A 13,155-nucleotide genomic window follows, 5' to 3' on the forward strand; every position below is an offset into this window, starting at 1 on the left:
GTGTGCTACATGGAAGCGTGAGATTATTAGACTGTGACAGTGTGTGACACCACATGTCTCGTGTAAGGATGTGTGACACCGGGACCCCATTCGAGTGTGTGACTGTGGGTGTCTCTGTTGTGCTGCTGTTTGTGACCCCCTGTGATTATGATGTGCGAGGTCAGGGGGTGCAGCATGTGCGGGGCGACTGCTGTGAAGGTTCGAGTGTGTAGAGTGTGTGACACTGTGGCTGTGAAGCTGTGCGCGATGTGTGGGCCTATGACACTGTGACTGTCGGGGAGTGTGCGACTGTGTGTGACAGGTGCGTTTGTGTGTGACGCCGCATGGGCGGTGGTGACCCTATTGGATTGGTGTGGTGCTGGGTGACACTGTTCCAGTGTGGACGCCGCCTGTGACGGCGTGAGGGTGTGACCCCGTGGAACCTCACAGGAGGGAGTGACGGCGCGCGAGCGCGTGGATGCGGGGGTGAGTTTGTGTGTCGAGGCCCCCGCGAGTATGGCATAGCAGCGTGGCGAGCGTAACCCCGTGGGAGTGTGCAGCGCGTGACGCCGCCGTGCCCGCGCGAGTGCAGCCGTGCACCCCACGCCGCGGCCGGGTGTGACTGTGCGTGGGCCTCGGGCTGCGGGGCGCGGGGACCGCGGGCGGGAGGGGGCCCCGGGGGCGCGCGGAGCGCGGCGGCGGCGCGAGCGAGGGAGGCGCGGCGGCGCATGCGGATCTGGCTGAGCCGTGAGCCCGCGGGGCCGAGCTGAGCCGGGCTGGGCCGGGCCGGGCCGGGCCGGGCCGGGCAGCGGACGCCGACAGGGAGGTCGGTCGGTCGTGGTGAGCAGTGGGGACAGCGGCGCCGGCGGCCGCGGGCCCAGGTGAGCGGCTAGGGGGCCGACAGCCCCTCCCCCAAGCATGTACCCACCTGGCGAGCATCCCTCCTCCGTGCGCACCGGGCATAGCTGGAGCCCCGGGTCTCCCTGGCTGGAGGGAGGCAAAGGGTCGAGGGCAGGACGAGTCCCCAACCCCCCACCCGGTCTAGCCTCCGCGCCACGCGTGGGTCTTACCCCCAGGCCTTGTCCTTCCCAGGCCCCCTCCCTGGGCGCGGTGTCTGAACCGCAGGGAGAGAGGCGCGGCCTGGGAAGGGTTAAAACCTCTGATGCCACCCGCAGCCCAGCGCCCCGCCTGCTTTTGCAGGGGGGAGTGGGGGGCCGGCTCGCAGGACACCCCTTCTCGGCTCCCCTGTTACCTGCTCCCTTCCTTCCCGTTCAATCGCGTTATGGCCAGAGCTGATCCTCGGCCTGGCTTGAGAGCTAACAGGAGAGCTAACGGCCTCCCCATCTTTAAGTGTCCTCCACTGAAGAAAACAGTTGTAACCACCGTTTAACAGGGAGGGAAACTGAGTCACAGAAAGGCCAAGTTAAAGATACTTGGTTAAAGATACAGCAAGGATAAAGCGGAACTTGAACTCATTTCTGTCTGACTCCGGAACAGGCACATTGATTTGCTGAGATATGTGAGGAAAAGATGAAGAATAATAGCAAGGAACATATATATCGAGAGCTTGCAGTGTACCAGATACCATGATCCCTGCATTATTAACTTACTTCTTCAAACACCGCTAAGAAACGGGTACGATTATCATTACTCTTTTTTTTTTTTGAGATGGAGTTTAGCTCTTGTCACTCAAGTTGGAGTGCAATGGTACAATCTCGGCTCAGTGCAACCTCTGCCTCCCGGCTTCAAGCAATTCTCCTGCCTCAGCCTCCCAAGTAGCTGGGATTACAGGCATGAGCCACCACGCCCGGCTAATTTTGAATTTTTAGTAGAGATGGGGTTTCACTATGTTGGTAAGGCTGGTCTCCAACTCCTGACCTCAGGTGATCCACTCACCTCCTTGGCCTCCCAAAGTGCTGGGATTATAGGCGTGAGCCACCTCCTGGCCTACCCTTTTGTGTGTGTGTGTGACAGAGTCTCACTCTTTCATTCAGTCTGGAGTGCAGTGGGTCAATCTCAGCTCACTGCAATCTCCATCCCCCAGGATCAAGCCATTCTCCTGTCTCAGCCTCCTGAGCAGCTGGGACTACAGACACACGCCACCATGCCTGGATAATTTTTATACTTTGTTAGTAAAGACGGGTTTTCACCACGTTGGCTGGTCTCGAATTCCTGGCCTCAAGCGATCCACCTACCTGGACCTCCCAAAGTGGTGATATTACAAGCATGAGCCACTGTGCTGGGCCATCATTATGATTTTGCAGATGAACAAACTAAGGCCCAAAGAGTAGAAATAGCTCAGCCAAAGTCACACAGGTGGTAGGTAGCTGTGTGCTCACTTTCACTTTTCCATGGAGGGAGGGAAGAACAAAAATGGATTTGGGACTGGGCACAGTGGCTCACACGTGTAACCCCAGCACTTTGGGAGGTTGAAATGGGCAAATAGCTTGAGCCCAGATGTTCGAGACCAGCCTGAGCAACATAGCGAGACCCCATCTCTACCAAAAATACAAAAATTACCTGGTCATGGCGGAGCTTGCCTGTAGTCCCAGCTACTCAGGAGGCTGAAGTGGGAGGATCGCTTGAGTATAGGAGTTGGAGGTTACAGGGAGCTATGATTTTGTCACTGCACTCTAGCCTGGGTGATAGAGCAATACCTTGTCTCAGGAGAAAAAAAAAGGGGGGGGATTACAGTGTATCCCCCTAAGGGACAATTTCCACTCTACTCACTCTATTGACCAAGACTCAGACCCTACCTTCCTAGAATTCAGTGAGTTGGCAATTGTCTGGGTCTTTTGAGGACATTGATCTCCTAACTTCCTCCTTTGTTGGTCTTAGAATCAGGCCTGGGGGCTCAGAAGGTAGAGGAGATACATCTAATGTCACTCAACCCTTTAAATTTCTTCTCTCTCTCTTTTTTTTTTTTTGAGATGGAGTCTCACTCTGTCGCCCAGGCTGGAGTGCAGTGGCGCAGTCTCGGCTCACTGCAGCCTCTGCCTCCCGGGTTCAAGCAATTATCCTGCCTCAGCCTCCCGAGTAGCTGGGATTACAGGCATGCACCACCGTACCCGGCTAATTTTTGTATTTTTATTAGAGATAGGGTTTTACCATGTTAGAGTCTGGAACTCCTGACCTCAGGTGATTTACCCACCTCGGCCTCCCAAAGTGCTGGGATTACAGGTGTGAGCCACCACACCTGGCTAATTTCTTCTTCTTTTTTTTTTTTTTTTTTTTTGAATTTTTTTTGTTCTCTATTTTTAAATTTTAATTTAATTTAATTTAATTTTTTCTGAGATGGAGTCTCACTCTGTTGCCCAGGCTGGAGTGCACTGGCGCGATCTCAGCTCACTGCAACCTCCGCCTCCCAGGTTCAAGCAATTCTACTGTCTCAGTCTCCTGAGTAGCTGGGATTACAGGTGCACGACGCCACGCCCGGCTAATTTTTGTAGTTTTAGTAGAGACAGGGGTTCCACCGTGTTAGCCAGGCTGGTCTGGAACTCCTGACCTCAGGTAATTCTCCCACCTCGGCTCCCAAAGTGCTGGGATTACAGACGTGAGCCACGGCGCCCAGCCGAATCACTTGAGGCCAAGAGTCCGAGACCAGCCTAGCTGACATGGCGAAAACTTGTCTCTACTAAAAGTACAAGTTAGCTGGGCATGGTGCTGTGTGCCTGTAGTCCCAGCTGTTTTGGAGGCTGAGGCACAAGAATCGCTTGAACTTGGTTGGCAGGGGTTGCAGTGAGCAAAGATTGCACCATTGCACTCCAGCCTGGGCGACAGAGCGAGACTGTCTCAAAAAACAAAAAACGGCTAGGCGCGGTGGCTCACGCCTGTAATCCCAGCACTTTGGGAGGCCGAGGCGGGCGGATCACGAGGTCAGGAGATCGAGACCATCCTGGCTGACACAGTGAAACCCCGTCTGTACTAAAAATACAAAAAATTAGCCGGGCGTGGTGGTGGGCGCCTATAGTCCCAGCTACTTGGCAGGCTGAGGTAGGAGAATGGTGTAAACCCAGGAGGCAGAGCTTGCAGTGAGCTGAGATCACACCACTGCACTCCAGCCTGGGTGACAGAGGAGACTCCATCTCAAACAAACAAAAAAACCAACCAACCAAACAAACAAACCAAAAAACACAGAACCTTTACTAAGCCATTGAGTCTGAGCTCAGCAATTTAGGCTGGAATCAGGTGGCCGTTCTTCTGGTCTCTGCTGTGGTCAGAGTTGAGGGTGGTGTTGGCAACCTTAGCTGGCCTTGGCTAGAATGACTAGGGCCTTGGACCTGGTCTGGCCCAGGTGTGTTTTTCTTATAGCCACAGTAGAGCACAAGCAGAAACATGCGAAGTCTCCCTCCCGCGTCCTAGGCTCAGAACTGGCACAGCAGCACTTTCACCTAATTCCGCTGGCCAAAGCAAATAACAGGGCTAGAGTCAATGGGTAGGGTATGCAGCACTCTATCCTACCTTAGCAGTAGGAGGACACTGAAGAGTTATATGGCAAAGGCTGTGGCTACAAGGGTGAAGAATTAGGGCCATTAATGCAAACATTCTTTTTTTTTTTTTCTTTGAGATGGAGTCTCTCCCTGTCACCCAGGCTGGAGTACAACGGCACGATCTCAGCTCATTTCTACGTCCGCCTCCCAGGTTCAAACGATTCTCCTGCCTCAGCCTCCTGAGTAGCTGGGATTACAGTAGCCCACCACCACGCCCAGCTAATTTTTGTATTTTCAGTAGAGACTGGATTCCACCATGTTGACCAGGCTGGTCTCGAACTCCTGACCTCGTGATCCGCCTGCCTTGGCCTCCCAAAATGCTGGGATTACAGGCAGGAGCCACTGTGCCTGGCCCCATTAATGCAAACATTCTATCACCTATTTTTTTTTTTTTTGGAGACAAAGTCTTGCTTTGTCTCCCAGGCTGGAGTGCATTGGCATGATCTCCGCTCACTGCAGCCTCCACCTCCCAGGTTTAAGCGATTCTCCTGCCTCAGCCTTCTGAGTACCTGGGATTACAGGTACGTGACACCACGCCCAGCTAATTTTTGTATTTTTAGTAGAGACAGGGTTTCACCATGTTGGCCAGGCTGGTCTTGAACTCCTGACCTCAAGTGATCCACCCATCTCAGAAAGTGCTGGGATTACATGCATGAGCCACCGTGCCTGGACCTATCACCTGTGTTTGAATTCTAGCTACTTACTAGCTATGTAACCTTGGAAAAATAGATCAATTCCTCTGTGCTTCAGTTTCCTCCTCTGTAAAATAGGTGCAATAATAGCCAACTGTTAGGGAATTAAATTTGTGGAAATAATAAGAGAATGTACATGAAGTACTGACCACAGGGCAATTGTTCAATATGTTCATTATTGTTATTACTGCATTACAGAACTCTATTGTTCTAACAATAACAGTGACAGTTTGCTGAGCCCTTAATATGTGCCAGGGTCTAAGCTATGTGTTTTACCACATCCTGTGAAGTGGTGAGGGTAAACATTATTATTATTGTTATTTAGAAATACGGTCTCACCATATTGCCTAGTTTGGAGTGCAGTGTCACTATTATAGATCTCTGTAGCCTTGACTTCTTGGGCTCAAGCCATCCTCCTGCCTTAGCCTCCTAAACAGCTGGGATTATGGGTGGCAGCCACCACATTTGGCTAATTTTTAAATTTTTTTTAAAGACGGTTTTTGGCTCTGTTGCCCAGGCTGGAGTGCAGTGGGAGCTGTCTTGGCTCACTGCAACCTCCACTTCTTGGGCTTAAGCCATTCTCACACCTCAGCCTCCTGAGTAGCTGGGATTACAGGCATGTTGCCACCATATCTGGCTAATTTTTTTTTTTTTTTTTTGAGACAGAGTTTCGCTCTTGTTGCCCAGGCTGGAGTGCAATGGCACAATCTTGGCTCACTGCAACCTCCACCTCCCGGATTCAAGCGATTCTCCTGCCTCAGCCTCCCGAGTAGCTGGAATTACAGGCATACTCCACCTCGCCAGGCGAATTTTGTATTTTTATTAGAGACGGGGTTTCTCCATGTTGGTCAGGCTGCTCTCGAACTCCCGATCTCAGGTGATCCGCCCGCCTCGGCCTCCCAAAGTGCTGGGATTATAGGCGTGAGCCACCGTGCCTGGCCAATTTTTGTATTTTTTGTAGAGACAGGGTTTCACCATGTTGCCCAGGCTTGTCTCGAACTCCTGGGCTCAAGCTATCTGCCCTCCTCAGCCTCCCAAAGTGTTGGGATTATAGGCCTGAGCCACTGCACCCGGCTTATTTTTATTTTTATAGACGTGAAATCTTGCTATGTTGCCCAGACTGGTCTCCAACCCCTGGGCTCAAGTGATTCTCCTGCCTCTGCCTCCCAAAGTGCTGGGATTACAGGTATGAGCCACTGTGCCCAGGCCTTATCATTATTATGATGTCCACATTAAAGACAGAGAAATTGAGGACAAGAGAGGGGACAGGACTCAAAGCCAGTCACTGTTAGAAATGGGACTTGATCCTAGACCTGACTTACCTCTCCCCATGTCCAGGCCTTGCTTTCCCCGATGGCGCAGATACCAGGGGAAGTGGACAACATGGAGGGCCTGCCTGCCTCTAACAACAACAACCTTGCCACCCGCTGGGAGAGTCCGGATCGGGGCTGGGAGCGGGAGCAGCCAGCCGCCTCCACCGCAGCGGCCTCGCTCTTTGAGTGCTCCCGGATCAAGGCCTTGGCAGGTACCTGGAGGAGGGCTGGGGTGGGATGAGGAGGATGAGGAAGGGGAAAGGGTACCCAAGAACCTTGGTGGTCCGGAGGGTGGGAAGAGAGACCAACACTGTCCAATAGAACTTTCCATGATGGTGGAAATAGTCTATATCCGTGATGTCCAATGTAATAATCACTAGTCCATGTGGCTTTTGAGTGCTTGAAATGTGGCCAGTGCTATGTGACAGACTGAGTTTTCAATTTTATTTAGTTTTAATTAAATTTATTTATATATATATATTTTTTGAGATGGAGTCTTATTCTGTTGCCCCGGCTGGGGTGCAGTGGCGAGATCTTGGTTCACTGCAATCCCTACCTCACGGTCTCAAGCCATCCTCCTACCTCAGCCCCCTGAATAGCTGGGACTACAGATGCATGCCCCCACACCTGGCTAATTGTTTTTTTGTTTTTTTGTTTTTTGTATTTTTAGTAGAGACGGGGTTTCACTATGTTTGCCAGGCTGGTCTTGAACTTCTGACCTTAACTGATCCACCTGCTTTGACCTCCCAAAGTGCTGGGATTACAGGCATGAGCCACTGCGCCTGGCCCAGTTTTAATTAAATTTAAATAATCGCATGTGGCTTGTGATTGCCGTATGGAGCAGCGCAGCCTTAGAGCCTTAGAAATGTACAGTCCCAGAATGGTGGGACTTTGTAAGCATATTCCCTTAGAATCCCGAAATGCAGAGCCATCAGATCCTTGGAACTTGAAATGTCTGGCCGGGCGCGGTGGCTCAAGCCTGTAATCCCAGCACTTTGGGAGGCCGAGACGGGCGGATCACGAGGTCGGGAGATCGAGACCATCCTGGCTAACACGGTGAAACCCCGTCTCTACTAAAAAAAAAATACAAAAAACTAGCCGGGCGAGGTGGTGGGCGCCTGTAGTCCCAGCTACTCGGGAGGCTGAGGCAGGAGAATGGCGTGAACCCGGGAGGCGGAGCTTGCAGTGAGCTGAGATGCGGCCACTGCACTCCAGCCTGGGCGACAGAGCGAGACTCCGTCTCAAAAAAAAAAAAAAAAAAAAAGAAATGTCTAAGAGATTCTTAGACCTCTCGAAATGAAGACCTTTGACCGGGCATGGTGGCTCATGCCTGTAATCCCAGCACTTTGGGAGGCTGAGGTGGACAGATCTCTTGAGTGTGTGAGTTGGAGACCAGGTTGGCCAACATAATGAAACCCTGTCTCTACTAAAAATTAAAATAATACAAAAAAAATTAACCGGGCATGGTGGCATGCATCTGTGGTCCCAGCTATTCAGGAGGCTGAGGTGGGAGGATGGCCTGACCCGGTGAGGTGGAGGTTGCAGTGAGCCAAGATTGCACCACTGCACTCCAGCCCCAGCAATAAAGCAAGAACCTGTCTCAAAAAAAAAAAAAGCCTGGCTAATTAAAAATAATTTTTTTTGGCTGAGCATGGTGGCTCATGCCTGTAATTCCAGCACTTTGGGAGGCTGAGGCGGATGGATCACTTGAGGTCAGGAGTTTGAGACCAGCCTGACCAACATGGTGACTCTACTAAAAATACAAAAATTAGCCAGGCCTGGTGGCTGGCACCTGTAATCCCAGCTACTTGTGAGGTGGGAGGCAGGAGAATCACTTGAACCCGGGAGATGGAGGTTTCAGTGAGCTGAGATCACACCATTTCACTCCAGCCTAAGTGACAAGAGTGAAACTCCATCTCAAAACAAAAAAAAAATTTTTTTTGTAAGATGGGGTCTTGCTGTGTTGCCCAGGCTGGTCTGGAACTCCTGGGCTCACACAGTCCTCCCACCTCGGCCTCTCGAAGTGCTTTGATTACAGGGGTAAGCCAGAGTGCCTAGTAGTCACCCTACTTTGATGTATCAGAACAATATTAGCAAAGACCAGAGAACTTTATAGTTATAGAAAGACCTTAGACCTTTAGAATTGTAGACTCTCGAACCTTAGTACTTAGTATTCATAGAGGTTTGGAACCTTAGAAGTGTTTAATCATCAGCATTAAAACTGGCAAATGGCCAGGCGCAGTGGCTCAAGCCTGTAATCCCAGCACTTTGGGAGGTCGAGACGGGCGGATCACCAGGTCAGGAGATTGAGACCATCCTGGCTAACACGGTGAAACCCCGTCTCCACTAAAAAAATACAAAAAAACTAGCCAGGCGAGGTGGCAGGCACCTGTAGTCCCAGCTACTTGGGAGGCTGAGGCAGGAGAATGGCGTAAACCCGGAAGGCGGAGCTTGCAGTGAGCTGAGATCTGGCCACTGCACTCCAGCCTGGGCGACAGAGTGAGACTTGGTCTCAAAAAAACAAAAAAAAAATAAACAACAAAAAAAAAATAAAACTGGCAAAGACCCTGAGGAGCCTCAGAGATATGGAACTTCATAATCATAAGCCTTTAAAACATGACACCCTGGCCGGGCGCGGTGGCTCAAGCCTGTAATCCCAGCACTTTGGGAGGCCGAGGCGGGTGGATCACGAGGTCAAGAGATCGAGACTATCCTGGCTAACATGGTGAAACCCCGTCTCTACTAAAAATACAAAAAACTAGCCGGGCGTGGTGGTGGGCGCCTGTAGTCTCAGCTACTTGGGAGGCTGAGGCGGGAGAATGGCGTGAACCCGGGAGGCGGAGCTTGCAGTGAGCCGAGATCACATGCCACTGCACTCCAGCCTGGGCGACAGAGCGAGACTCCGTCTCAAAAAAAAATAAATAAAAAAAATAATAATAATAAAATAAAATAAAATAAAATAAAACATGACACCCTAGCACCTTTGACCCTTGGGACCTTAACATCTTAGAAACACAGACTGCTAGAATCGTAAAATATAGATGATCATAATCATGAATTCTTAAAACCCAAAGATCAGAATCAATTACCTCCAAATCTTAGAACTTTAGTAACTCAGTAGTTTATAATCACAGGATGGCTCTCTGATACTAAGATTTTTGGAACATTTATTTGTTTGTTTGTTTGTTTATTTATTTATTTATTTATTTGAGCTGGAGTCTCACTCTGTTGCCCAGGCTGGAGTACAGTGGCGCAACGTCAGCCCACTGAAACCTCCACCTCCCAGGTTCACGCGGTTCTCCCACCTCGGCCTCCCGAGTAGCTGGGACTACAGGCCCGCACCACCACGCCTAGCTAATTTTTGTATTTTTAGTTGAGGCAGGGTTTCACCATGTTGGCCAGGCTGGCCTTGAACTCCTGGGCTTGAGCGATCCACCCGCCTCGGCCTCCCAAAGTGCTAGGATTACAGGCGTGAGCCATCGCGCTGGCTCAAGAAACCTGGCTAATCTAGCAACCTGTAGTCCCAGCACTTTGAGAGGCTGAGGCGGGCGGATTGCTTGAGCCCAGGAGTTTGAGACCAGTTTGTCCAACAGGGTGAAACCCCGCCTCAACTGAAAACAAAAATTAGCCAGGTGTGGTGGCGCATGCCTGTAGTTCCAGCTACTCGGGAGGTTGAGGTGGGAGAATCTCCTGAGCCCAGGGAAGTGGAGGTTGCAGTGAGCCAAGATTGAGCCACTGACTCCAGCCTCAGGCAACTGAGTGAGACCCTGTCTCAAAAAAATAAGAAACCTGGCCAGGCGCAGTAGCTGACGCCTGTAATCTCAGCACTTTGGGAGGCCAAGGTGGGCAGATCACTGGAGGTCGGGAGTTTGAGACCAGCCTGGCCAGCATGGCAAAACCCTGTCTCTATTAAAAATACAAAAAATAGCTGGGTCTGGTGGCGCGTGCCTGTAATCCCAGCTACTCAGGAGGCTGAGGCAGGAGAATTGCTTGAACCTGGGAGGCGGAGGTTGCAGTGAGCCAAGATCATGCCATTGTATTCCAGCTTGGGCGACAAGAGCGAAACTCCATCTCAAAAACAAACAACAACAACAACAACAACAAGATAATAAAAATAGAGAGAGAGAGAGAAATCTGTATGTGCCACAAAGTATGAACCAGATTCAGCTGATGGATTGCCAGCTTCGTCTGATCTAGAAACCTAGACTGATGAAAACATACACTCATGGAAATTTACAGTTATACCTTTAGAGTCTTAGAACCTTAAAAAGGTAGGAACATATCAACTTAGAATTCTAGAATTTACTAATTTACTGTTAAGTGAGTTTGTTTGTGTTTTGAGGGGGAGGGGGTCTCTCCACGTTGCCTAGACAGGTCTCAAACTCCTGGTCTCAACTCAGCCTTCTGAGTAGCTGGGATTACAGATGTGTGCCACCACTCCCAGTTGTAGAATTTATTATTATTATTATTATTATTATTATTATTATTATTATTATTTGGACTGCTGCCCAGGCTGGAGTGTGGTGATACAATCATAGCTCACTGCAACCTCCAACTCCTAGGCTTAAGCGATCCTCCCACCTTAGCCTCCCGAGTAGCTGGGACTACAGGCATGCACCACCATGCCCGGATAATTTTCTTCTTAATTTTTTGTAGAGACAGGGTCTCGCTACGTTGCCCAGGCTGACCTTGAATTCCTGGACTCAAGCGATCCTCCCACCTTGGCCTCCCAAAGTGTTGGGATTACAGGTGTGAACCACTGGAATTTATTTTATCTAGAAAATATGAATTCAGTGCCTGCTGTGTGCCTGGCCCATGCTGGACAACATGAGGGGCATAGTAGTGACTGAGGCAGCCCGGGTCCTGCCCCCACAGGGCTCATAGGTCAGTGGGAGAGAGAGATCCGGCTAGACAGTGATGACCCAGAGGGGTCAGAGACAGGGTAGGGGAGGCACAGGCAGAGAGGTTGGGGCTGTTGACAGAGAGGCACAAGCATTGGGCTGTGATGGGGAAGCCCAAGGACTGCAGGAGCCCATAGGATGTACTTGATCCAGCCTGGAGAATCAAGGAGGACTTCTTGGAGAAGGAGAGGCCTAAGTTCAGGCCTAAAGGGTGAATTGGCATGAACACCGGAGTGAAGGGTGGAAGAGTATTCTAGGTAGAGGAAACTGCATATACAAGGCCTCCAAAAGTTGGGAGTGGCTTAACTGAGAAGGATACAGGTGAGGAGTAAGTGATGATGGGGGAGGAGCCAGTGGAAGCCAGATCCTTCTTTTCTTTCTCTTTCTTTCTTCCTTTCTTCCTTTCTTTCTCTTTCCTTCTTTCTTTCTTTTCTTTCCTCTTTCTTGACGGAGTTTCGCTCTTGTTGCCCAGGCTGGAGTGCAATGCCACAGTCTCAGCTCACTGTAGCCTCTACCTCCTGGGTTCAAGTGATTCTCCTGTCTCAGCCTCCCAAATAGCTGGGATTACAGGCACCTGTCACCTTGCCTGGCTAATTTTTGTATTTTTAGTAGAGATGGGGATTTCACCATGTTGGCTAGGCTGGTCTTGAACTACTGACCTCAGGTGACCCACCCGCCTCAGCCTTCCAAAGTGTTGGGATTACAGGCATAAGCCACTGAGCCTGGCAGAAGCCAGATCTTAAAGGGCCTTGCGGGGTACCAGGGAGCTATGGAAAGATTTTTAAGCAGAGGTGGGATATGGTAAGATGAGAATTAAGGACTCTCCAAATCTTAGAACTGTGCTTCTGAGAGCATCTTGCCCAGGGAAATGTAGAAATCCCCTTTGAGATTAAAAAAAAAAAAAAAATTCTCTCCAACTTGGGCAACAAAGAAAGATCCTGTATGTACAAAAATTTAAAAATTAACTGGCCACACTGGCATGTGCCTCTATCACTCTGGAGGCTGAGGCAGGAGGATCACTTGAGCCCAGGAATTGAAGGCAGGGATCTATGATGGCACCACTGCATTCCAACCTTCCAGCTTGGGTAACAGAGTGAGATCCCACCTTAAGAAATTGTATTTTATTTTCTTTTTTTTGAAACAGAGTCTCACTCTGTTGCCCAGGCTGGAGTGCAGTGGTACGATCTTGGCTCACTACAACCTCTACCTCCTGGGTTCAAGCTGTTCTCCTTCCTCTGCCTCCTGAGTAGCTGGCATTACAGGTGCACGCCACCATGCTCGGCTAATATTTTGTATTTTTAGTAGAGATGGGGTTTCACCATGTTGGCCAGGCTGGTCTTGAACTCCTGACCTCAAGTGGTCCACCTGCCTTGGCCTCTCAAAGTGCTGGGATTATAGGCGTGAGCCACGTCCGGCCTGTGTAATTTTCATAAATGCTCACAAATGCACAACTCTGCTTAAATCTCCCATGCTGAGGGTTCACATATAGCTCTACAAGTAAAACACATTTGTAGAGGAACTCGAGACCCCAAACCAGTAACATTCAGCTTAATGGTAACTTCATGATGCTGCTCTCCTGCTGAAACCACCTGGCCGCTCAAAGTGCAAATGTGACGTAGACCACTACACTGCATTTCTTTTGCATCCCTTTGCCCAGCTCTCTCATGGTTTTTCTCCCTCTTTTATTTTGAGGCAGAGTCTCGCTCTGTCACCCAGGCTGGAGTGTAGTGGTGCGATCACGGCTCACTGCAGCCTCGACCTCCCAGGTCACCTGTAATCC

General features: G+C 50.3%; 1 protein-coding gene across 6 annotated transcripts in view; it reads left to right on the forward strand.

Moving 5' to 3' along the window:
* Positions 1-341: 341 nt before the first annotated feature.
* SPTBN4 (spectrin beta, non-erythrocytic 4) overlaps positions 342-13,155 on the forward strand; it is a 117,584-nt gene continuing 104,770 nt past the window's right edge. For 3 of the 6 annotated variants that reach the window (XR_012427610.1, XM_045379181.2, XM_074023588.1), the window contains exons 1-2: positions 703-860; positions 6,500-6,686. Coding sequence is in view for 5 of the 6 variants with exons in the window: in XM_045379181.2 (XP_045235116.2) it covers positions 6,515-6,686 (172 nt within the window). In the remaining variant the exon portion in view is untranslated. Of the gene's footprint in view, positions 466-702; positions 861-4,546; positions 4,621-6,499; positions 6,687-13,155 lie in introns of those variants that run through there. The other 3 variants (XM_065534412.1, XM_065534415.1, XM_065534411.1) reach the window with 2 other exon arrangements.

Source organism: Macaca fascicularis, chromosome 19, assembly GCF_037993035.2.
Source record: "Macaca fascicularis isolate 582-1 chromosome 19, T2T-MFA8v1.1".
In the NCBI taxonomy this organism is placed as follows: Eukaryota; Metazoa; Chordata; class Mammalia; order Primates; family Cercopithecidae; genus Macaca; species Macaca fascicularis.